The sequence below is a fragment of the Pristiophorus japonicus genome, chromosome 16, assembly GCF_044704955.1.
Source record: "Pristiophorus japonicus isolate sPriJap1 chromosome 16, sPriJap1.hap1, whole genome shotgun sequence".
Lineage (NCBI taxonomy): Eukaryota > Metazoa > Chordata > Chondrichthyes > Pristiophoridae > Pristiophorus > Pristiophorus japonicus.
Window position 1 is genome coordinate 125,212,814 of NC_091992.1, and position 25,777 is coordinate 125,238,590.

General features: G+C 54.3%; 1 protein-coding gene across 5 annotated transcripts in view; it reads right to left on the minus strand.

The window, feature by feature from the left end:
• Positions 1–25,777, minus strand: part of aatkb (apoptosis-associated tyrosine kinase b) — a 497,277-nt gene that overhangs the window by 95,243 nt on the left and 376,257 nt on the right. For 3 of the 5 annotated variants that reach the window (XM_070857818.1, XM_070857819.1, XM_070857817.1), the window contains one exon: positions 8,899–9,043. In XM_070857818.1, coding sequence (XP_070713919.1) covers positions 8,899–9,043 — 145 coding nt within the window. Of the gene's footprint in view, positions 1–8,898; positions 9,044–19,952; positions 20,015–25,777 lie in introns of those variants that run through there. The other 2 variants (XM_070857821.1, XM_070857820.1) reach the window with 1 other exon arrangement.

Below are 25,777 nucleotides of genomic sequence, written 5' to 3' on the forward strand. Positions count from 1 at the left end.
GGAAGAGAGTGTTTGAAGAACCTCAAATCTGGCACCAAGCTTATGGTCTACAGGGCAGTAGTGATACCCGGCCTCCTATATGGCTCAGAGATGTGGACCATATACAGCAGACATCTCAAAGTGCTGGAGAAGTACCACCAACGCTGCCACCACAAGATCCTGCAATTCCACTGGGAGAATAGACGCACGAACATCAGTGTTCTCGTTCAGGAAACGTCCCCAGCATTGAACCACTGACCACACTCGACCAGCTCTGTTGGGTGGGCCACATCGTCTGCATGCCCGACACGAAACTCTCAAGCAAGCTCTCTACTCAGAACTCCTATACAGCAAGCGAGCCCTAGGTGGGCAGAGGAAACGTTTCAAGGACACACTCAAAGCCTCCTTAATAAAGTGCAACATCCCCACCGACACCGAGGAGTCCCTGGCCAAAGACCGCCCTAAGTGGAGGACGAGCATTTGTGAGGGTGCTGAGAGTGTTGTGTATGGAAAAAGAGCCAGACTGAACACTGTGAGCTCAAAGTAAAGTGTGACCTTAGTCTTTTATTGCAGGCCTCCAGAGTGCCTCTCCAACCTGTGAAGCCTCCTTAAATAACTGTGCTCCCAAGGGATTATGGGATCCCTTGGGAATCCAGGGGAAGAGCCCTCTGGTGGCTGTACAGAGTAAATACAAGTCCACATATATAACAACACTCCCCCCCGCCCAAAGTCAACAGTGTAACTATTTACAATGTGAGTCGATCTGGGGCCCTTCTTGCCCTGGTTGATCGTCTCGGTGTGAAAGCTGGTGTTGTTGAATCATTTGTTGGGCCCTTGCTGGGCTGCTGTGCAGCTGGCCTGCTGGGCTGGCTGGCGTGTTGGGCCCTGCTGGGCTGCTGGGGATGATGGGTTCTGCTTCGTGGTCAACCGTGGTGCCGGTTGCCACTGGTGTGTATGTTGGGGGATCAAAAAAGGTTGGGTCCAAGGTGGGTTGCTCAGGATAGTCCGTGAATCTGAGTTTGATTTGGTCCAAGTGTTTCCGGTGAATGAGTCCATTTGATAGTTTGACCTGAAACACGCTGCTCCCCTCTTTGGCCACAACAGTGCCGGGAAGCCACTTGGAACCTTGTCCATAATTTAATAAAAATACAGGATCATTGATTTCAATCTCGCGTGACACATTTGCGCTATCATGGTATGCACTTTGTTGAAGCCGCCTGCTCTCTACCTGTTCATGTAAATCAGGGTGAACTAACGAGAGCCTTGTCTTAAGTGCTCTTTTCATGAGCAGTTCAGCAGGTGGGATCCAGGTGAGTGAGTGGGGTCTCGTGCGGTAGCTAAGCAGGACTCAGGATAGGCGAGTCTGCAGTGAGCCTTCTGTTACCCTCTTCAAGCCTTGCTTGATGCTTTGCACTGCCGTTTCTGCCTGACCATTGGACGCTGGTTTAAATGGGGCAGATGTGACATGTTTGATCCCGTTACGGGTCATGAATTCTTTGAACTCAGCACTGGTAAAACATGGCCCGTTGTCGCTCACCAGGACATCGGGTAAGCCGTGTGTGGCAAACATGGCCCGCAGGCTTTCAGTAGTGGCAGCGGACGCGCTAGCCGACATTATCTCACATTCAATCCACTTGGAATATGCGTCTACAACCACAAGGAACATTTTACCCAAGAACGGGCCTGCATAGTCGACGTGTACCCTAGACCGCGGTTCGGAGGGCCAAGACCATAAACTTAGTGGCGCCTCCCTGGGTACATTGCTTAACTGCGAGCATGTATTACATCTGTGAACGCAGGACTCTAAGTCCGCATCAATACCGGGCCACCATACGTGAGATCTGGATATTGCTTTCATCATTACGATGCCTGGCTGGGTACTGTGGAGGTAATTGATGAAGGTGTCTCTGCCCTTCTTGGGGACCACTACTCGATTGCCCCACAGAAGGCAGTGTGCCTGTATAGATATTTCATCTTTGCGCCGCTGGAACAGTTTTATCTCTTCCTGCATTTCCACTGGGACACTGGACCAGCTCGTGTGAAGCACACAGCTTTTGACTAGAGATAATAAGGGGTCCTGGCTTGTCCAGGTTTTGATCTGCGGGGCAGTGACAGGAGATTACTCACTCTCAAATGCTTCCATAACCATGGTTAGATCTGCGGACTGTGCCATTTCCGCCCCCGTGGTGGACAATGGCAGCCTACTGAGAGCATCAGCGCAATTTTCTGTGCCTGGCCTGTGGCGGATGGCGTAGTTGTATGTGGACAACATGAGTGCCCATCTCTGGATGCGGGCCGATGCATTGGTATTTATCCCTTTACTCTCGGAAAACAGGGATATAAGTGGCTTATGGTCAGTTTCCAATTCGAATTTTAGTCCAAACAGGTATTGATGCATTTTCTTTACCCCGTAGACACACGCTAACGCTTCTTTTTCAATCGTGCTGTAGGCTTTCTCAGCCTTAGACAGACTCCTGGAGGCATAAGCAACCGGTTGCAGTTTCCCGAAATCATTAGCTTGTTGCAATACATACCCGACGCCATATGACGACGCATCACATGCTAGTACCAAACGCTTACATGAATCATACAACACAAGCAATTTGTTTGAGCATAACAATTTTCTCGCTTTTATAAAGGCATTTTCTTGGCTTTTGCCCCAAACCCATTCGCCCCCTTTTCATAGTAAGACATGTAGTGGTTCTAGCAGGGGGCTGAGACCCGGTAAGAAGTTACCAAAGTAGTTCAAGAATCCCAGAAACGACCGCAGCTCCGTCACGTTCTGTGGCCTCGATGCATTCTCGATTGCCTCCATCTTCGCGTTGGTGGGCCTGATGCCGTCCACCGCAATCCTCCTTCCCAAGAACTCCACTTCAGGTGCCAGGAAAACGCACTTCGAGCATTCTAACCTGAGCCCCACGCGGTTGAGTCGACTAAAAACCTCCTCCAGGTTCTGCAGATGCTCGGCTGTGTTCCGACCTGTGACCAAGATGTCGTCCTGGAAGACCACCGTGTGCGGGACCGACTTTAGTAAACTTTTCATGTTTTTCTAGAATATTGCCGCCACTGATCGGATTCCAAAGGGGCATGTGTTATAAACAAAAAGACCTTTGTGCGTATTGATGCAGGTGAGGGCCTTCGATGTTTCCTCCAGTTCCTGCGTCATGTAGGCTGAAGTCAGATCCAGCTTCGTGAATGTCTTTCCTCCCACCAGCGTTGCAAAGAGGTCGTTGGCCTTTGGTAGTGGGTATTGGTTCTGCAGGGAGAAACAATTGATAGTTACTTTGTAATCGCCACAGATTCTGACGGTGCCATCTCCCTTGAGGACTGGGACAATAGGATTGGCCCACTCGCTGAACTCGATCGGTGAAATGATGCCCTCTCTTTGCAGCCGGTCTAGCTCGATCTCTACCCTTTCTCTCATCATGTGCGGTACTGCTCTCGTCTTGTGATGGATGGGTCGCTCCCCCGGAATTAGTTGGATCTGCACTTTTACTCCTTGGAATTTCCCGATGCCTGGTTCGAACAGTTAAGGAAATTTGTTTAAGACTTGGCACACGAAGTGTCGTCAGCGGGCGATAGTGCTCGGACGTTGTTCCAGTTCCAGCGTATCTTTTCCAGCCAGCTCTTGCTGAGCAGAGTGGGACCATCACCCGGTACCACCCAGAGTGGTAGCTTGTGCACCGTTCCATCGTACGAGACCTTTACGGTAGCACTGCCGATTACAGGAATCAATTCTTTTGTGTAAGTTCTTAGTTTCGTGTGAACTGGAGTTAAGACTCGACTTAAGGCCTTGTTGCACCACAACCTTTCGAAAGTCTTTTTGCCCATGATGGACTGGCTCGCGCCCGTGTCCAGCTCCATTGACACTGGGAATCCATTTAGTTTAACATTCAGCATTATCGGGGGACAATTCGTGGTGAATGTGTGCACCCCATGTACCTCTGCCTCCTCGATCTGAGGCTCTGGTTCGTCGTGATCCTCCGTGGATCTGTCCTCCTCTGCAACATGGTGGTTTGCAGGTTTAACAGGCTTTGCAGCTTGCCTGCACACTCGTTGGAGGTGTCCCATTGTTCCACAGCCTTTGCAAACATACTCTTTGAATCGGCATGAATGGAAACGATGATCACCCCCGCAGCGCCAACAAGGTGTTAAAGGCCTTACATTCATCACCCTCGATGGTGGACTCTGAGTCATCTGCGGACATGCAGCTGCAGGTATGTGTGACCTGCCCTGTAAGTTACGATTCGAAAACAACATCACTTTGTTCACAGTACTTGTAGCAGCACTTGTGTGCTGAGAGATTTGCTTAGTATTGTCACTAGTGGCAATGAACGCCTGGGCTATCGCTATGGCCTTACTCAAGGTTGGGGTCTCTACAGTCAGAAGTTTGCGAAGTATGGTTTCTTGGCCAATGCCAAGTACGAAAAAGTCTCTGAGCATGTGCTCCAAATGTCCTTCAAATTTGCAATGTCATGCAAGGCTTCTTAACTCGGCGACATAACTTGCCACTTCCTGGCCTTCAGATCTTTTGTAGGTGTAGAACTGGTACCTCGCCATCAGAACGCTTTCCTTCGGGTCGGACCAGCGTGCACAAATCGTCGTACGATTTCTCCGTGGGTTTCGCTGGAGTGAGCAGATTCTTCATGAGGCCATACGTTGGTGCCCCACAGACGGTGAGGAGGATCGCCCTTCGTTTGGCAGCGCTCTCTTCCCCATCGAGCTTGTTGGCCACGAAGTATTGGTCGAGTCGCTCCACAAAGGTTTCCCAATCATCTCCCTCCGAATATTTCTCCAGGATCCCCGCTGTTCTCTGATTCTTTGGGTTCGCTATCTGTATCTCGTCGCCAGTTGTTGTGTATGGAGAAAGAGTCAGACTGAACACTGTGAGCTCAAAGTAAAGTGTGACCTTGGTCTTTTATTGCAGGTCTCCAGAGTGCCTCTCCAACCTGTGAAGCCTCCTTAAATACCTGTGTTCCTAAGGGATTATGGAATTCCTTGGGACTCCAGGGGAAGAGCCCTCTGGTAGCTGTACTGAGTAAATACAAGTCCACATATATAACATAGAGCATGCAGAAAACAAGCGCAGGCAGCGGAAGGAGCGTGCGGCAAACCAGACTCCCCACCCACCCTTTCCTTCAACCACTGTCTGATCCACCTGCGACAGAGACTGTAATTCCCGCATTGGACTGTACAGTCACCTGAGAACTCACTTTAAGAGAAGAAGCAAGTCTTCCTCGATTCTGAGGGTCTGCCTATGATGATGATGATGATCTCATACTGCCAGGACCATGAGTGAATTAAGTCATCCCCCACACATCAGAGAAAATGGCTGCTATCTCAAGTGTTTCTCTTTAAGTTTTTTTTAATACAATGTGAGCCTCCTTAAAAATGTATTCCATTGCGTTTCCTCGCAATTTTCTAAGCTTGCAAGCAAACGCAACAGATTCTTGCGGTGATGCTTTCTGAAAGATAACAAACCGAGAAGATACCTCACCCGATAAGTGACGCTCGTGCCAATACAGAGCCTGCCGTTCCAACGTGGCAGAAAGGTGGCATTGCGTGTGACTACAGGAACAATTTGTGAGGCGCGTGGCCGGAAAACAGTAGCCCGTGATGATCTGTCCGTTAGCTTCAACGGTTGAAGAATCCTGTGTGAGAGGCCTTGTCCACAGTGCTGGGTTTGGACATCCCAGGCATCAACAAAACCTCCACATTTTCTGTCCAAACAACATTGCGTTACTGTTTTTTTTCCCCGCTAGAGTGAAATTCTGACAAGTGAAATTGTTCAATTAGCACAGTCAAAGCAAAAGAAGCCAACCGAGAGTGTCTCTTAATCGCAAAGGTATTCGCAGCGGGAAGAAACATGTACTCGAAATCCAATTTTTACATTTTTCCTTCAAAAAAAAAGCGCGCAAATTTCTTTCTCCCCTCCCAAAAGCAGTGCCTTTGTGCTGGAGTATGGCTTTACAGGGGCTAACCTCCCTCCAGTGCTTTCGCTGAGAGTGAGAGCATGGAGTGAGTGCCAACAGATATCACCAGTACTTTCATCATCATCATAGGCAGTCCGGCAGAATCGAGGAAGACTTGCTTCCACTCTTAGAATGAGTCCTTCGGTGGCTGAGCAGTCCAATACGAGAGCCACAGTCCCTGCCACAGGAGGGACAGACAGTCGTTGAGGGTAAGGTTGGGTGGGATGGGTTTGCCGCGCGGTCCTTCCGCTGTCTGCGCTTGTTTTCTGCATGCACTCGGCGACGAGACTCTAGGCGCTCAGCGCCCTCCCGGATGCATTTCCTCCACTCAGGGCGGTCTTTGGCCAGGGACTCCCAGGTGTCGGTGGGGATGCCGCACTTTTTTCAGGAAGGCTTTGACCGGTGCACTCAATGCAGTTCTCACCCACCCGTTGGCCACCGACACACACACGTTCCTTCCAGCAGGGGGACGTGAATCGCGATCAGGAGCTGCAACACTGGCCCACGTCCCGGGCTCTCGCGCCCTCTCTCAGTGTCCCGACTGCCAACTCCACTGAGATCAGCTAGCTCAGCAAGGACCAGGGATTGTAACTTTCCACCGCAATGCCCTCAGCAACGGATGCAAGGGTACCTCGGATTGAGAAGGAAATGAGAGACTCCCTTGTGTTCGGCTCGTGGCCAGTTTGGGTTAGATCGTCGAGCCATGGGATCAAGTGGGAGCTGGGAACCCAGTGAGAGGACTTGGCAGCGATTCCACCTCAGATTGTACCCCAGAATCTCCAGGGAACCTTTGATCATTTGTGGCTGCAGCTCCACGCAGACAGTAACCAAATGCGCAACAACCGAATACAAATAGTTTATTGGTTCATCTTCTGGTAACATACTGTTCACCGGTAGTTGAGGAATAAGAACGTAAGAAATAGGAGCAGGAGTAGGCCATTTGGCCCCTCGAGCCTGCTCCACCATTCAATAAGATCATGGCTGATCTGATCATGGACTCAGGTCCACTTCCCTGTCCGCTCCCCATAACCCTTTACTCCCTTATCGCTCAAAAATCTCTAGTTTCACTCTCCGCCTTAAATATATTCAATGACCCAACCTCCGCAGCTCTCCGAGGCAGAGAATTCCACAGATTTACAACCCTCTGAGAGAAGAAATTTCTCCTCATCTCAGTTCTAAATGGGCGGCCCCTTATTCTATGGGCTAGAGTTTGCCTAAACTGTTTTTCTGGCACCCTCACTCGAGATGCGGCGCTTTTGCCCGCCGAAAAAAGACGTCCGTATTCCGGTCGCTCCCCAGCCTCTCCTCCGTCATGGTGCAGCGTGGCCCAAAGGATTGGGGGTCGAGCCAGGACCCGGTGCTGAAAACAGTGCCGGGACCTCTGCACATGCGCGCTAGAGTCTGCGCGCATGTGCAGCAGCTCCTGGCAGGCCGCTTCTGCAAATTCGCACTGCAGGCTGTGTGGGAGGGGCCTGAAGCACACCGTCCCTAGCCCTGGCTGAATGGGCTCCCTCATCAGCGGCCAGAGTGTGCTCTGCAGGCTGTGTCATCTGATTGTTTTCTTCCCTTCATGTCAAAAGATGATTTGATCCCTTTCAGCCTTGGATTAGGCGATTTACAGATTAGAAACACTTTAAGAAAATCAAGATGGAACTTTGGCCTGGGAGGGGCCTGTGGTGATGGTTCTTGAATCCACCAGTGGCGACACCTCTGACCTGATTGTAAAACTCCTGAAGAATTTCTGGAGGTCTGGGTTTGTAACTCTCGACCAGATGAACTGGGGATTCATGCGGGTGTTTGATGCCATCAATCTAGACGTGCTTTGCAAGAGGGTACTTCCATCTCCCCCCCTCCTCTCCTCCCCCTCCTCCTCCCTCCCCCCTCCTCCTCCCCTCCCTCCTCCCTCCCCCCTCCTCCTCCCCTCCCTCCTCCCCCCTCTTCTCCCTCCCCCACTCCTCCTCCCTCCTCCTCCTCCTCCTCCCCTCCCTCCCCCCACCCCCCCACCCCCCCAGCCCCCCAGCCTAGCGGAATGGGCTCCCTCATCGGCGGCCTGCTGCGTTCCCCAAGTTAGGACTTCTATTTTTTATTTGTTATTTACTGATTGATTTTGGTGCTTTAGGGGCAGGGTTCCTTCTATTTTATTTGTTAATTAATTGCTTATTACTTTTTGTGCTTTGTTTGATACTTAGTGGTGCTTGAAATGTAGTTACTTGCGCCGATTCCTTATCTGTAAGTAAGGTCTTTCTGTGCGGACAAAAGTGGACACATAGGCTGCCCTAAGTTAGTTTAGTACAACTTTTTTCTGGCCAAATTGGCATAAATGGTGTAAGTGGCTGGGTACGCCCCCTTTTGAAAAAAAAAATGACCTAACAAAAAACCTAACTAACTCACTTACACTGGTGCAAATTAAATGGCCATATTTGCAACTAAAAAGATACATCAGAAAAATCAAGTTACACCAAAAAAAAAACGGTGCAGCTCATGGGGAAATTTGGGCCCCATGTCCCCTAGTTTTAGTTTCCCCCTCTGAGTGGAAACATCCTCTCTGCATCCACCTTGTCCAGCCCCCTCATTATCTTATACATTTCAATAAGATCACCCCTCATTCTTCTGAACTCCAATGTGTACAGGCCCAACCTACTCAACCTTGCCTCATAAGTCAACCCCCTGATCTCTGGAATCAACCGAGTGAACCTTCTCTGAACAGCTTCCAGTGCAAGCATATCCTTCCTTAAATACGGCGACCAAAACTGAACGTAGTACTCCAGGTGTGGCCTCACCAATACCCTGTACAGCTATAGCAGGACTTCTGTGCTTTTATACACGATCCCCCTTGCAATGAAGGCCAACGGGGAGGCAGCCAAAAGCACTTGCGCCTTTTGACGATCAGACCTCACACATGCACGAGCATTATTCAAAAGGAAATCCTGCTGTTCCCGCTGTTTACCTGATCTTGTAGATGGCTGGCTTGACACAGGAAGTGAGACCTCAGTGAGCGGCAGTATGTAAACCTCGGGCCCATTCTGTGACGAGGAAGTGGTGTGGGGCGAGAATTCTCCGGTGTAATCCTCGCCCTCGTTATTCTCAAATTCCTGCCAACAACAAAAATACACAACCCTTTACTTTTTGTCGGACTCGGGAACCCTCTTATTCCAGAATTTTTCCAGCAAACTTTCACTTATAATATGAAGCAGAGCAAAACCTCATTCTAAAGTAGCTTTCACTAGAATATGGAGCAGTTATACTTAAAAAAAAAACCCGGATAAAGAGAAACGGATCAACTCTAAAATAATGAGGTAAATGCCAAACAAATAACACGTTACTCAGTCGGTCGTCATCTTGGTTATTTAGGTGAAGGTATTCAAGCATTTTGTGAGCCGAGGAACCTCAGGAGCCACATATAAAGTCTTAATCCATGCTCCCGTCTTCCGGATGAGACATTAACCCGAGGCCCCGTCTGCTCTCTCGGGTGGACGTAAAAAATCCCAGGGCACTATTTCGAAGAAGAGCAGGGGAGTTATCCCCAGTGTCCTGGGGCCAATATTTATTCCTCAATCAACATAACAAAAACAGATTATCCAGTCATTATCACGTTGCAGTTTGTGGGAGCTTGCTGTGTGCAAATTGGCTGCCGCGTTTCCCACATTACAACAGTGACTATACTCCAAAAAGTGCTTCATTGGCTGTAAAGCGCTTTGAGACGTCCGGTGGTCGTGAAAGGCGCTATATAAATGCAAGTCTTTCTTTCTTTCTTTCTCTCTATAACTTGCATGTAGTCCAATTACTGACCATGAAAGGACTTGGTGTTTTCCGATTTAGGATGTGTCCACCAACAAGTGCTAAAAGCAGCCTGCGGGCCCACCGAACTCCAGCAGGACAAATCTATTTGCACTCACCTTCGGGTTAGAAATACAAGGGCAAATTGTGGACCAAGTTTCTTGCACTTCATGGACCAGAATGTCAAGGACTCGTGGGGGGGTGGAGGTGGGGTGTGGGGGGGTGGAGTTGGGGTGTGGGGGGGTGGAGGTGGGGTGTGGAGGTGGGGTGTGGGGGTTTGGAGGTGGGGTGTGGGGGGGTGGAGGTGGGGTGTGGGGGGGTGGAGGTGGGGTGTGGGGGGGTGGAGGTGGGGTGTGGGGGGGTGGAGGTGGGGTGTGGGGGGGTGGAGGTGGGGTGTGGGGGGGTGGAGGTGGGGTGTGGGGGGGTGGAGTTGGGGTGTGGGGGGGTGGGGTGTGGGGGTTTGGAGGTGGGGTGGGGGGGTTTGGAGGTGGGGTGTGGGGGTTTGGAGGTGGGGTGTGGGGGGGTGGAGGTGGGGTGTGGGGGTTTGGAGGTGGGGTGTGGGGGGGTGGAGGTGGGGTGTGGGGGTTTGGAGGTGGGGTGTGGGGGTTTGGAGGTGGGGTGTGGGGGGGTGGAGGTGGGGTGTGGGGGGGTGGAGTTGGGGTGTGGGGGGGTGGGGTGTGGGGGTTTGGAGGTGGGGTGGGGGGGTTTGGAGGTGGGGTGTGGGGGTTTGGAGGTGGGGTGTGGGGGGGTGGAGGTGGGGTGTGGAGGTGGGGTGTGGGGGTTTGGAGGTGGGGTGGGGGGGTTTGGAGGTGGGGTGTGGGGGGGTGGAGTTGGGGTGTGGGGGGGTGGAGGTGGGGGGGTGGAGGTGGGGTGTGGGGGTTTGGAGGTGGGGTGTGGGGGGGTGGAGGTGGGGTGTGGGGGTTTGGAGGTGGGGTGTGGGGGTTTGGAGGTGGGGTGTGGGGGGGTGGAGTTGGGGTGTGGGGGGGTGGAGGTGGGGTGTGGGGGGTTGGAGGTGGGGTGTGGAGGTGGGGTGTGGGGGGTGGAGGTGGGGTGTGGGGGTTTGGAGGTGGGGTGGGGGGGTGGAGGTGGGGTGTGGGGGGTGGAGGTGGGGTGTGGGGGGGTGGAGGTGGGGTGTGGGGTGTGGAGGTGGGGTGTGGGGGGGTGGAGGTGGGGTGTGGGGGGGTGGAGGTGGGGTGTGGAGGTGGGGTGTGGGGTGTGGAGGTGGGGTGTGGGGGGGTGGAGGTGGGGTGTGGGGGGGTGGAGGTGGGGTGTGGGGGGGTTTGGAGGTGGGGTGTGGGGGTGTGGAGGTGGGGTGTGGGGGGGTGGAGGTGGGGTGTGGGGGGGTGGAGGTGGGGTGTGGGGGGGTGGAGGTGGGGTGTGGGGGGGTGGAGGTGGGGTGTGGGGGGGTGGAGGTGGGGTGTGGGGGGGTGGAGGTGGGGTGTGGGGGGGTTGGAGGTGGGGTGTGGGGGGGTGGAGGTGGGGTGTGGGGGGGTGGAGGTGGGGGGGTGGAGGTGGGGTGTGGGGGGGTGGAGGTGGGGTGTGGGGTGTGGAGGTGGGGTGTGGGGGGTTGGAGGTGGGGTGGGGGGGTGGAGGTGGGGTGTGGGGGGGTGGAGGTGGGGTGTGGAGGTGGGGTGTGGGGGGTGGAGGTGGGGTGTGGGGGTTTGGAGGTGGGGTGGGGGGGTGGAGGTGGGGTGTGGGGGGGTGGAGTTGGGGTGTGGGGGGGTGGAGGTGGGGTGTGGAGGGGTGGAGGTGGGGTGTGGGGGGGTGGAGGTGGGGTGTGGGGGGGTGGGGTGTGGGGGTTTGGAGGTGGGGTGGGGGGGTTTGGAGGTGGGGTGTGGGGGTTTGGAGGTGGGGTGTGGGGGGGTGGAGGTGGGGTGTGGAGGTGGGGTGGGGGGGTGTGGAGGTGGGGTGGGGGGGTTTGGAGGTGGGGTGTGGGGGGTGGAGGTGGGGTGTGGAGGTGGGGTGTGGGGGTTTGGAGGTGGGGTGGGGGGGTGGAGGTGGGGTGTGGGGGTTTGGAGGTGGGGTGTGGGGGGGTGGAGTTGGGGTGTGGGGGAGTGGAGGTGGGGTGTGGGGGGGTGGAGGTGGGGTGTGGAGGTGGGGTGTGGGGGTTTGGAGGTGGGGTGTGGGGGGGTTTGGAGGAGGAGACAGATGCACAGATTCGACATTCGGTTTCAGGCAACAGACAAGGACGGTCCTGCTCTGTGCTTCCTTTGTTTGAGTACAGGTGAGCACGGCACTACCAACACAACCAACAGACGCCGGGGGAAATGGCACCCTTCCTTCAGACCAAGAATTATTTCGACAGAATATATTACACCCGAGGGGGTGATATTCGGGTGTGCTCTGCTTGGGGCGCTAATGTTTGAAAGTTGAACAAAATTAGTTCAAAAAGTTTGGTGTTTGCTCCAGAAAGGCTAAATCAAACGCTCCACTTACTTCCCGGAGCGCAACAGAACGCAGGCGGGACAGTGGGTGCGCAGTACTGCCGCGTTGAGAGGCTTCTTCCCTCCCTCAAAGGGAACGGACATCGCTGCCGGTTCTGCCTTGGGAGAATCGGCGGAACCGAAGTCCGGGGTGCTACCGGGGCGATGCGCTCGGCAATGGCGTCAGGATCTCTGGGCGAAGGAGGTCGGGGCACAATGTTCCACCGGTGTTAGCGGCAGTCGTTCATCTCGCCGCGCCCGGTCGGTAAATCGTTAGCGCCCCGTTGTCGCCCTCCCGGAGGCCATACCGGGAAGCGCGAAGTTGGCCAATTTCTTGGCCTAAATCTTTATCACCCTAAAAAAGCCCCACAACAGTCTTTGACGTAATGAATATCCAAGATCCAGGTCGATGAGTGTCAAGCAGGAGCGGCAAGGTCAGAGCGAGGGAGCGGCGAGGTCGGGGCGAGGGAGAGGTGAGGTCGGGACGAGGGAGAGGTGAGGTCGGGACGAGGGAGAGGTGAGGTCAGGGCGAGGGAGCGGTGAGGTCGGGGCGAGGGAGAGGTGAGGTCAGGGCGAGGTGAGGTCGGGACGAGGGAGAGGTGAGGTCGGGACGAGGGAGAGGTGAGGTCGGGACGAGGGAGAGGTGAGGTCAGGGCGAGGGAGCGGTGAGGTCGGGGCGAGGGAGTGGTGAGGTCGGGGCGAGGGAGGTGTGAGGTCAGGGCGAGGGAGCGGTGAGGTCGGGGCGAGGGAGCGGTGAGGTCGGGGCGAGGGAGAGGTGAGGTCGGGGCGAGGGAGGTGTGAGGTCGGGGCGAGGGAGCGGTGAGGTCGGGGCGAGGGAGCGGTGAGGTCGGGGCGAGGGAGGAGTGAGGTCGGGGCGAGGGAGAGGTGAGGTCGGGGCGAAGGAGCGGTGAGGTCAGGGCGAGGGAGGTGTGAGGTCGGGACGAGGGAGAGGTGAGGTTGGGGCGAAGGTGAGGTTGGGGCGAAGGAGCGGTGAGGTCGGGGCGAGGGAGCGGTGAGGTCGGGGCGAGGGAGCGGTGAGGTCGGGGCGAGGGAGAGGTGAGGTCGGGGCGAGGGAGCGGTGAGGTCGGGGCGAGGGAGCTGTGAGGTAGGGGCAAGGGAGCGGTGAGGTCGGGGCGAGGGAGAGGTGAGGTCAGGGCGAGGGAGAGGTGAGGTCGGGGCGAGGGAGAGGTGAGGTCAGGGCGAGGGAGAGGTGAGGTCAGGGCGAGGGAGAGGTGAGGTCGGGGCGAGGGAGAGGTGAGGTCGGGGCGAGGGAGCGGTGAGGTCGGGGCGAGGGAGCTGTGAGGTAGGGGCAAGGGAGCGGTGAGGTCGGGGCGAGGGAGCGGTGAGGTCGGGACGAGGGAGCGGTGAGGTCGGGGCGAGGGAGCGGTGAGGTCAGGGCGAGGGAGAGGTGAGGTCAGGGCGAGGGAGGTGTGAGGTCAGGGCGAGGGAGGTGTGAGGTCGGGGCGAGGGAGGTGTGAGGTCGGGGCGAGGGAGCGGTGAGGTCGGGGCGAGGGAGGTGTGAGGTCGGGGCGAGGGAGAGGTGAGGTCAGGGCGAGGGAGTGGTGAAGTCAGGGCGAGGGAGCGGTGAGGTCGGGGCGAGGGAGGAGTGAGGTCGGGGCGAGGGAGAGGTGAGGTCGGGGCGAAGGAGCGGTGAGGTCAGGGCGAGGGAGGTGTGAGGTCGGGACGAGGGAGAGGTGAGGTTGGGGCGAAGGTGAGGTTGGGGCGAAGGAGCGGTGAGGTCGGGGCGAGGGAGCGGTGAGGTCGGGGCGAGGGAGCGGTGAGGTCGGGGCGAGGGAGAGGTGAGGTCGGGGCGAGGGAGCGGTGAGGTCGGGGCGAGGGAGCTGTGAGGTAGGGGCAAGGGAGCGGTGAGGTCGGGGCGAGGGAGAGGTGAGGTCAGGGCGAGGGAGAGGTGAGGTCGGGGCGAGGGAGAGGTGAGGTCAGGGCGAGGGAGAGGTGAGGTCAGGGCGAGGGAGAGGTGAGGTCGGGGCGAGGGAGAGGTGAGGTCGGGGCGAGGGAGCGGTGAGGTCGGGGCGAGGGAGCTGTGAGGTAGGGGCAAGGGAGCGGTGAGGTCGGGGCGAGGGAGCGGTGAGGTCGGGACGAGGGAGCGGTGAGGTCGGGGCGAGGGAGCGGTGAGGTCAGGGCGAGGGAGAGGTGAGGTCAGGGCGAGGGAGGTGTGAGGTCAGGGCGAGGGAGGTGTGAGGTCGGGGCGAGGGAGGTGTGAGGTCGGGGCGAGGGAGCGGTGAGGTCGGGGCGAGGGAGGTGTGAGGTCGGGGCGAGGGAGAGGTGAGGTCAGGGCGAGGGAGTGGTGAAGTCAGGGCGAGGGAGCGGTGAGGTCGGGGCGAGGGAGGTGTGAGGTCGGGGCGAGGGAACGGTGAGGTCGAGGCGAGGGAGCGGTGAGGTCAGGGCGAGGGAGGTGTGAGGTCGGGACGAGGGAGAGGTGAGGTCGGGACGAGGGAGAGGTGAGGTCGGGACGAGGGAGCGGTGAGGTCGGGGCGAGGGAGGTGTGAGGTCGGGACGAGGGAGAGGTGAGGTCGGGACGAGGGAGCGGTGAGGTCGGGACGAGGGAGCGGTGAGGTCGGGACGAGGGAGAGGTGAGGTCGGGACGAGGGAGCGGTGAGGTCGGGACGAGGGAGCGGTGAGGTCGGGACGAGGGAGCGGTGAGGTCGGGACGAGGGAGCGGTGAGGTCGGGACGAGGGAGAGGTGAGGTCAGGGCGAGGGAGGTGTGAGGTCGGGGCGAGGGAGAGGTGAGGTCGGGACGAGGGAGAGGTGAGGTCGGGACGAGGGAGTGGTGAGGTCGGGGCGAGGGAGGTGTGAGGTCGGGACGAGGGAGCGGTGAGGTCGGGGCGAGGGAGTGGTGAGGTCGGGGCGAGGGAGGTGTGAGGTCGGGGCGAGGGAGCAGTGAGGTCGGGGCGAGGGAGCGGTGAGGTCGGGGCGAGGGAGTGGTGAGGTCGGGGCGAGGGAGCGGTGAGGTCGGGACGAGGGAGCGGTGAGGTCGGGGCGAGGGAGTGGTGAGGTCGGGGCGAGGGAGGTGTGAGGTCGGGACGAGGGAGCGGTGAGGTCGGGGCGAGGGAGCGGTGAGGTCGGGACGAGGGAGAGGTGAGGTCGGGGCGAGGGAGGTGTGAGGTCGGGACGAGGGAGCGGTGAGGTCGGGACGAGGGAGCGGTGAGGTCGGGACGAGGGAGCGGTGAGGTCGGGACGAGGGAGCGGTGAGGTCGGGACGAGGGAGAGGTGAGGTCAGGGCGAGGGAGCGGTGAGGTCGGGACGAGGGAGAGGTGAGGTTGGGGCGAAGGAGCGGTGAGGTCGGGACGAGGGAGCAGTGAGGTCGGGACGAGGGAGCGGTGAGGTCGGGACGAGGGAGCGGTGAGGTCGGGACGAGGGAGAGGTGAGGTCAGGGCGAGGGAGGTGTGAGGTCGGGGCGAGGGAGAGGTGAGGTCGGGACGAGGGAGCGGTGAGGTCGGGGCGAGGGAGTGGTGAGGTCGGGGCGAGGGAGGTGTGAGGTCGGGGCGAGGGAGCAGTGAGGTCGGGGCGAGGGAGCGGTGAGGTCGGGGCGAGGGAGTGGTGAGAGATTGTAGAGCGAAGTGATCGGGGCCCAGGAGAGGCGAGGGCCCAGGGGCAGCACGGGCCCAGCCCACAGTGCGATATGTGCGCACTAGGTCCGTGCAGCAGAGCAGGTCTCCAGTCGTCTTGGTTAACCCTTGCCACTGGACCAAGACCTAGCTCTGTCAAGCCCGTGTGCTGGCTGGTGTGCAATGGCCACCACACGTTAAAAAAATCCACGCACAGGCATCTTCCACCCTTCAGGATGTAGTTTGGGATCTGGAATATCAGGTCCTTCATTGAAACACCTGTGAATTTTTTGGCGTGGATGCAAGTCACCCTCGATACGAGGGACTGCCTATGATGATGATCCTCACCAATCTGACAAAGATCCAACCTCACTTTGTCAACAGCTGTTAAGCTTGTTCCTCTCTTTATATGCCCCACATTCAAATATGATTACCTGGTGGGGGTTGGGGGGTGAGGGCGTTTGGAAACTAACAGAAAACTTTTGTAGCCTGAAAGAAATTTATGAATACAAGTCAAACAATCGGATTTTATTTTCTGGTCAGTGCATATAAAATAAACTTCAGCACCGCTGGTCTGCTACTCGGTATAATGGCTCACAGCGAGACATCACGTAAACTGTGCGTCAGCCACTGTCTGAACTGACAGCCCAGCAGTTATGCTGTTAACAACTGCTATTATTTTGTGTCTTGATTACCCAGCTTAACGTCACCCCTCTACACTACTTATTACACAGTCTGAGCAAAGTGTGTGGTCCTGTGATTCATGCCGAACCAAATAATTTACTGCATTTTTCTCCTCCTGGTTATCCTCCTCCTGTTACGTTCCCATTTTAGTTTTTGCCAATCTTCACAGGAATTCAGGAAGTTGCGTTGTTTTGGGGAAATGCTCCCACAATATCATGGGAAATATCCCAAACACTACAGACCTTTGTTTTTTTTTTCTAAATCCCTTGATTCTGAACTCTGTTGACTTGAAGGTATAGTCTTGAATCCTAACTCTGTACTTCCCCCACGCATTTTAAGAGGGCACAAAATCTGCACGTGACTCTATAGACATGATCGCCGAAACAGGGCAGAGCCAACACTTGAATGTTTTTTGTTGTGGGGTTAAGGGTAGTGATTTGGGCGTTTAGTCTGAATGACTCAATAATCTCACCAAGGTTAATTTCTGGAGCACGACAAGTAAATTATTGCAACGCTTTTTTGGACACTAAGGGAATCAAGGGATGTGGGGATCTACGCTGAAAGTGGAGTTGAGGTGGAAGGTTAGCCATGATCTTACTGAATGACGGAGCAGGCTCGAGGGGCCGCATGGCCTACTCCTGCTTCTAATGTTCTTAACCAGAGGAAATCTAAATTCCAAATGGGAAGCTTCTTAAATCAGTTTTAAAATTCCATATAGAGCCATGTACAGAAGGAGGCCATTTGGCCCATCATGACTTTGCCAGCTCTTTGAAAGAGCTTTGAAAGTGTTCAGTGCCGTTCGCACCTCCTCAAATAATGAAGGAGTCCATGCGCACATGCAACAAGACCTGGACGACATTCAGGCTCGGGCTGATAAGCGGCAAGTAACACTCGTGCCACACCAGTGACAGGCAATGACCATCTCCAACAAGCGAGAGTCTAACCACCGCCCCTTGATATTCAATGGCGTTACCATCGCCGAATTCCCCCACCAGCAACATCCTAGGGGTCATCATTGACCAGAAACTTAACTGGACCAGTCCCATAAATACTGTGGCTACAAGAGCAGGTCAGAGGCTGGGTATTCTGCGGTGAGTGTCTCACCTCCTGACTCCCCAAAGTCTTTCTACCATCTACAAAGCACAAGTCAGGCATGTGATGGAATATTCTCCATTTGCCAGCCCCTTCACCACAGCAACTGCAGCGGTTCAAGGCGGCGGCTCACCGCCACCTTCTCAAGGGCAATTAGGGATGGGCAATAAACGCTGGCCTTGCCAGCGATGCCCACATCCCAGGAACGAATAAAAAAAAAGCTGAATTTCACCCCCAGTTATTCAACCATAATGGTAATGATTTCTAAATATTGCAAACGCCGCACTTGAGCTCAGCCTCAATGGTCTGATGTGCCCGAGAGCGATTCCTAGGGCAGAAATGGCAGCCAGATTCCAAATAAGCCCAGCTGAGGAGTTATTGTGCTAAGAAGTTTCTCATTGTTTCAAACTTGTTAATCTGCTATTCCAAAAAAAGCAAAATCAACCTCAATTAAAATGGCAAATGGCACTTTGCCAAATGACATCTCATTAATTATCTTCGCTAGAAGTTCGCCATATTCACAAGATGGTTAGAAAATTCGGGGCATCGCTTTTGGAAGTAACCTGAAAGAATTCAGACACACACTGTAGCCCCAAAGTCTCAGTACTCAGCCAGGCCAATAGGTACAATATATCATGGGGAAAAAAATATATTTTTCAGAACAACTGCGACGGATACATATCCAAGTTTGGGAGTAACGTTGGTCCTGGGGGTGCCTGAGTGGTCTACAATGCCCTGACCTACTCTGTGGGGAAGTGGGCCCCAGAGTGAAGAGAACACAGGATAGTGACTCTGGATGAGGGAACTCAAAGCTATTCTCTGTCAGACGTCAATGAATAACGACAACAACAACAATTTGTATTCATATAGCGCCTTTAACGTAGTGAAACATCCCAAGGTGCTTCACAGGAGCATGATGAGACAAAACATTTGACACCGAGCCACTTAAGGAGAAATTAGGGCAGGTGACCAAAAGCTTGGTCAAAGAGGTAGGTTTTAAGGAGCATCTTGAAGGAGGAAAGAGAGGTTAAGGCAGGGAATAAGAAAGTTTAAGAAAGCCCTCCCTATCCTACATATCGATGATAGTTCATACCTATGTTCAACTTGAAAATCTAACACTCTTGGAGGGTGGGGGTTAGGAACTCCCTGATGGCTCAGTAGCTAGCTCCGGACCAGGAAGATGCCGGGGATGATCCTTGCTCTGTGCTAAGTGAGCCAGTCTCAAGCAGGATAGCGGCAAGGTGCTACAATTGACACGCATCCCCAGGTTCTGAAGAAAGAAGCCCCTGAGTTGTCAACTAGCGACCCTCGCGAAAAAGGTAGATGTCTGGGGGTTTTGTGGTGAAGGCTGAAACCACCACAACTGCGACACCCCCCCCCCCCCCGCCCCATGGTCAACTAGCCTGCCGACGCGCAACTGTCGAGGTGCCCGCTCGAGGAATGGCCACTTGGACAAAGTACTGGATGTCTGCCAACGCCCTGGATCCGGATCCCAGATCAACTCACTTTGGTGCTCTGCCAATGCCCTGGATCCGGATCCCAGATCAACTCACTCCAGTGCTCTGCCAACGCCCTGGATCCGGATCCCAGATCAACTCACTCTGGTGCTCTGTAAATGCCCTGGATCCGGATCCCAGATCAACTCAGTCCGGTGCTCTGCCAACGCCCTGGATCCGGATCCCAGATCAACTCACTCTGGTGCTCTGCCAACGCCCTGGATCCGGATCCCAGATCAACTCAGTCCGGTGCTCTGCCAACGCCCTGGATCCGGATCCCAGATCAACTCACTCTGGTGCTCTGCCAATGCCCTGGATCCGGATCCCAGATCAACTCAGTCCAGTGCTCTGCCAACGTCCTGGATCCGGATCTCAGATCAACTCACTCTGATGCTCTGCCAATGCCTTGGATCTGGATCCCAGATCAACTCACTCCGATGCTCTGCCAACGTCCTGGATCCGGATCCCAGATCAACTCACTCTGATGCTCTGCCAACATCCTGGATCCGGATCCCAGATCAACTCACTCTGGTGCTCTGCCAATGCCCTGGATCCGGATCCCAGATCAACTCAGTCCGGTGCTCTGCCAACGTCCTGGATCCGGATCTCAGATCAACTCACTCTGATGCTCTGCCAATGCCTTGGATCTGGATCCCAGATCAACTCACTCCGATGCTCTGCCAACGTCCTGGATCCGGATCCCAGATCAACTCACTCTGATGCTCTGCCAACATCCTGGATCCGGATCCCAGATCAACTCACTCTGATGCTCTGCCAACGTCCTGGATCCGGATCCCAGATCAACTCACTCTGATGCTCTGCCAACGTCCTGGATCCGGATCCCAGATCAACTCAGTGCCTCGATGAAAACTGAAGGAAAACCAAAAACCGAGTGTTGTGACTCACAGAGCAGGTAATAAACTCCCCGCCTTTGGCCCAAAACACGTGAAGGCAGTACTCACCCGCAGCCCATCCTCGCCGGCCTGGCTGGAGCACAGCATTGCAGCTGAGACCGGGCGGTGTTCCTTTACATAAGAGTGCCGAAAGAAATCGGCGCTAGAACAAAGGAAGAGACTTTGGCTGCAAGAAGCCACTTATGTGCCACAAATAGAAGTATAGACGAGGTGGTCTGTGGCAACGACAGAGTGGCGATAAACCAGACTTGGTCTCATGAAATCATGGGGCTGAAAAAGCAAGTGACACCAGTGGAGTTGAAACATGATAACTGAACTGCTGCGGGGGCAATTAGCTGAGAACTGGTGGGTTTTCAGAATGGAGCAGGATTTCAAAAAGTCTTGGAACTCTTGCCGGGACTCCCAGAAATGATCATGAACATGGAGTCAGTGCCCGGCACCCAGTATCCCCAAACACATTCAGAGATAAGCATTTTCACGGAACCAGGTCAATCTTCAGTGAGGTTCACCCTCGTTCTGTCGGCACATAGGCGGAAGAACATAAGAGATAGGAGCAGGAGTAGGCCACTTGGCCCCTCGAGCCTGCTCCGCCATTCAATACGGTCGTGGCTGATCTGAAAAATGAGTTGTAGCAAGGCACTCTCCTTGCTATTGAAAATGATCATTTCCTGATCTTTACTCATCTTCGCCACATCTCTCCCACCATCAGCATTCAAAAACATCCCCTCGGCGTCCCAGAACAGTAACAGAAGATGACGAGGTCACCTTACCTTTCATCGCGTCCAACCCTCCAGAGTGACTTGGATCGTGGCACCAGCGGACAGACACACCGAGACACTCAACCATTCCTTGCAGTGTAGTTAGAGATGGCAGGCAAAACAAATGTTATTCTCTGACTGTGTCGTCACTGCGTGTTGGTTCTGTCAACAGCGGCAACCCCAAGGGATTTGTTAAATACCAGCTACCAGAAAGTATCTCTAGCGCTTACATAATCGCCGGTTACACATGGGATGAATCTTCCAAGTTATTTCACTTGTGCACCCTCTGGACGGGTCTCGGCGGTGCCTCCCCTTCTGACAGTCTCAAAACCGCCTTGGACGCCAAGATGTCATGAAACTCGCGGACGAATTTTAAAAAATTGTTTCCACAATTACACGGGAGCATGGCTTCATGCTCTGAAGCCCCTCTGAATAATAAAATGGACACATTGTCAAAAATGGTCTCTTTGTTCCACTCCTTTCAGGCAGAACTTTCTGGTAGAATTTATGGCCTTTTAAATAATGGGTCAGGCCACTGTCACCAGAAGCATAACACAGTGCACATCAGCGCATGCCAACCAGCTTCTCGTTTAGTTCCAAATGCCAAAAACCTCCACAAAATTCCCAACAATGGAGAGTATTTCTTGACATTATTGCTGCCTGTGAGGTGACCTCGGTCTCATTTAAATAATAATGACAGAAAGGTCTTTATAATTTTGTCACAGCTTGTCTCTCTGTTCACTATCTGAATAGCTTCGAGCTTGACTCAAGCATTCCAAACCATTTGATTCCAAACTTAATTCAAAGGTTAAATGTAATGCAGGACAGAAACCATGAACGTGTCCGGCAAATGTACACTCGATTCTGCACGACAGAATTAATTTTCTAATTATATCTTAAAAATAAAATATCTGGTAATTAAAAAGGTACGATGCAGGGGAGTGATGTTATTCCCGCATTGTGATTATATCACAAGCGGCAGATTCTGGTGACGCTTTCAATCCAGATTGCCCAAGAGTTAATTGTTTTGGGTTTGTGCGGTGTACCAACGATTGTGCAATAGGTTTCAATAATACAATGCCTTTAATGTTAAAGAAATAAGCCCCGGAGCGCTTCACATTTGGACAAGCAAACACTGAGCCGTGTGGTGGGGGAGACTGGGATGGGTGATTGAAGGCTTGGTCACAAAGGTGGGTGTTGAGCAGGTTTTTAAAAGTGGAGAGAGAAAGGGGACAGGCAGAGAGAGGTGTGGACAGGCAGAGAGAGAGAAGGGGACAGGCAGAGAGAGGTGTGGACAGGCAGAGAGAGAGAAGGGGACAGGCAGAGAGAGAGAAGTGGACAGGCGGAGAGAGGTGTGGACAGGCAGAGAGAGAGAAGGGGACAGGCGGAGAGAGGTGTGGCCAGGCAGAGAGAGAGAAGGGGGCAGGCGGAGAGAGGTGTGGACAGGCAGAGAGAGGTGTGGACAGGCAGAGAGAGAGAAGGGGACAGGTGGAGAGAGGTGTGGACAGGCAGAGGGAGAAGGGGACAGCCGGAGAGAGGTGTGGACAGGCGGAGAGAGAGAAGGGGACAGGCGGAGAGAGGTTTGGACAGGCAGAGAGAAGGGGACAGGCGGAGAGAGGTGTGGACAGGCGGAGAGAGAGAAGGGGACAGGCGGAGAGAGAGAAGGGGACAGGCAGAGAGAGAGGAGTAGACAGGTGGAGAGAGAGAGAAGGGGACAGGCGCAGAGAGAGAAGGGGACAGGCAGAGAGAGAGATGGGGACAGGCAGAGAGAGAGAAGGGGACAGGCAGAGAGAGAGAAGCGGCTAGGCAGAGAGAGAGAAGGGGACAGGCGGAGGGAGAGGTGTGGACAGGTGGAGAGAGAGAAGGGGACAAGGAGAGAGGAGGGGACAGGCAGAGAGAGAGAAGGGGATAGGCGGAGATAGAGAAGGGGACGGAGAGAGTAGCAGAAAGGCAGAAAGTGGAGGGGATGGGGAGAGAGGCGTGGGCTGGGGGAGAGTGGAGTGGATGGGGAGAGAGGCGTGGCCAGGGGGAGAGTGGAGTGGATGGGGAGAGAGGCGTGGGCAGCGGGAGAGTGGAGTGGATGGGGAGAGAGGTGCGGACAGGGGGAGAGTGGAGTGGATGGGGAGAGAGGCGTGGGCAGGGGGAGAGTGGAGTGGATGGGGAGAGAGGCGTGGGCAGGGGGAGAGTGGAGTGGATGGGGAGAGTGGAGTGGATGGGGAGAGTGGAATGGATGGGGAGAGAGGTGCGGACAGGGGGAGAGTGGAGTGGATGGGGAGAGAGGCGTGGGCAGGGGGAGAGTGGAGTGGATGGGGAGAGAGGCGTGGGCAGGGGGAGAGTGGAGTGGATGGGGAGAGTGGAATGGATGGGGAGAGAGGTGCGAACAGGGGGAGAGTGGAGTGGATGGGGAGAGAGGCGTGGGCAGGGGGAGAGTGGAATGGATGGGGAGAGAGGTGCGGACAGGGGGAGAGTGGAGTGGATGGGGAGAGAGGCGTGGCCAGGGGGAGAGTGGAGTGGATGGGGAGAGAGGTGCGGACAGGGGGAGAGTGGAGTGGATGGGGAGAGAGGTGCGGACAGGGGGAGAGTGGAGTGGATGGGGAGAGAGGCGTGGCCAGGGGGAGAGTGGAGTGGATGGGGAGAGAGGTGCGGACAGGGGGAGAGTGGAGTGGATGGGGAGAGAGGCGCGGGCAGGGGGAGAGTGGAGTGGATGGGGAGAGAGGCGTGGGCAGGGGGAGAGTGGAGTGGATGGGGAGAGAGGCGTGGGCAGGGGGAGAGTGGAATGGATGGGGAGAGAGGTGCGAACAGGGGGAGGATAGAATGGGGTTGTGGCGGTTGAAGGTTCTGCTACCAAGTACCGGGTAAAGGGAGAGTGGGTGCCTAAAAGTCCAGATTCAGAGGACTAAAAGGCTGGAGCCGGTTGCAAATAGGATGCAACAAGGCAGTGGAGGGATTTAAAGAAGACGAGGATTTTAAATTCAAAGTATTGGGCAGCATGGACTCCGTGTTGATCAATGCGGACAGTGTAATGGACTGAAGCATGGGGCAGAATACAGGGAGTGGACTCTGACTAGTTGGGAGCTTGTGCAGGGTGAAAGGTCAGCGAGCAGGACACTGGAATAATTGGGCTCGATTTTAACTGGAGGGCGCACGGCCAGCGGATGACGCTGACAGCTCGCCTGTTCTGGGAGCAAAGAGGCCGGAGACAGTCTGAGGCCCGGGGCCCCAGTTAAATGGAACCCAGAAGCTGCGAGTGGCAATATCGGGCGGCTCGAAGGGTGAGCCCAGGACGGCAGAGGCCCATGCTGGACCCCACATAAATAATTCACAACTTACCTTTCCAGGGCCTCTTCGACTCTATCGCTGTGAAACCAGTGGAAGAGTGTTGACGCAAGCTCCGACCGGTTCTGCTGTGCAATTTCTTCTGACATGGGAGGATTGTCTTGACTTGGGGAGTAACACACTCAGTCAAGATCTTGTCAATGAGTTTCATTTTGGTGTGTTATACAGGAACATAGTAATCCATTGAGCCCGTTGAGCCTGTTCCGCCATTCAATTAGACTCCCACTCCATTTACCCTGCCTTTTCTCCATATCCTTTGATACTCTTACCTAACAACAATTTATTGATCTCAACCTTGCAAACTCTTGACCCAGCATCCACAGCCTTTTAAGGGAGTTCTAGATTTCTACTACACTTTGGGCGTTGGCGTCTTAAAGACAGCAGATTGTTCCACTCGATGATTTCATCTTTTGAAGAGTGAATGCAGGGTTCAACACAACCAGCAGTTGTTGGAGCCACATAAAAACCTGAGACCACTGATCACAATTCATGCTGTATCCCATCCTGCTCTATTGTGCTGTGTTGTTGTGTAATTATTGATAAAATATAATTGAAGAATTCCTTTGGAGACGTTTGGGACTGTTTCGATCCCTGCTCGACTCAACCACGAGCTCTTCACCAATGCAAGGTAATTCTCCTTTACAACATTATGGTTTCAAAGCAGTATGTCTGCTGAAGATTATTGCTTCAATAGCACCTGCGTTTTGAGGGCATAATTACAAATATCTAATAGAGTGGAGAGTGTAAACACATTTACACCGAATGTTTCACTGCTTATCAGAAAGGAAGATGAGTGAAGTCGCTTTTGTCAATGGCTCTCGTCTTGACGGCAGATATACTATCCAATTAAGTCAGATATCCCATCAACGAACAGATGTTGCGGATAACTTTAAGGCAGCAATACACTTCAAATCATTGTCACACACACTGGTTGAAACAGATCAGCATTAAGTTAACATGTCACTATCACTCATTAGCATTAACTTTAACTTCCCACATTGGGCAGATCAAAAGGGGTAATAAAGGAACCTTACTCAATAATTGATGAAAATACTCTGGTGTGTGTCAATGAATATTTCATCTTCTCTGGATCAATACAGTTGAACAACATGTATCACTGTACTGAAAGAGACACTGTAGGTCAATGTCATTTCTACCATCTTGCTGTTGTTTACTTGATTAATTGTCAGCATCCATTAAGATTTCTCCTTAGAGCTCCTGCTGCCCTCCCCTCCTCACACAAACCATCAGCAAAACCCTTTGTAAATACCGTACCTGTGGGCGGGGGGTGGGGGTACTACCAGTTTACAGATCCTAAAGCATCTTAGTCAACAGGGACCTCAGTTCATTTTGTTACCTGTTCTGACCTTTTGCAATGGAAGTACGCAAGATAATTATAGATAAGGAAGGCCATTTGACCCCTGATACTTCACCCATCCAGAAAGACTTGGACTTTCTCCACCTCCAACTCCCGCATCCAATTGTCTCTCAAATGATTCCACGGATTTTGACTTTCCTACTCTAACTAGATGTTCATTCTGTTCCAGTGCTGATCGCTCAGTGTGAGGAAATGGTTGACATCAACAAGCAAGTTGCCTTGTACCAGTTTGAACTGGTCTGCCCTTGTCCTACTCTTGCAGTACAGTTTGAAGAGTGGGAGAGCAAAAGTGATAGGGGACTCTATTGTAAGGAGAATAAATAGGAGTTTATGCGGCCGCAACCGAGACTCCAGGATGGTACGTTGCCTCCCTGGTGCAAGGGTGAAGGATGTCTCGGAGT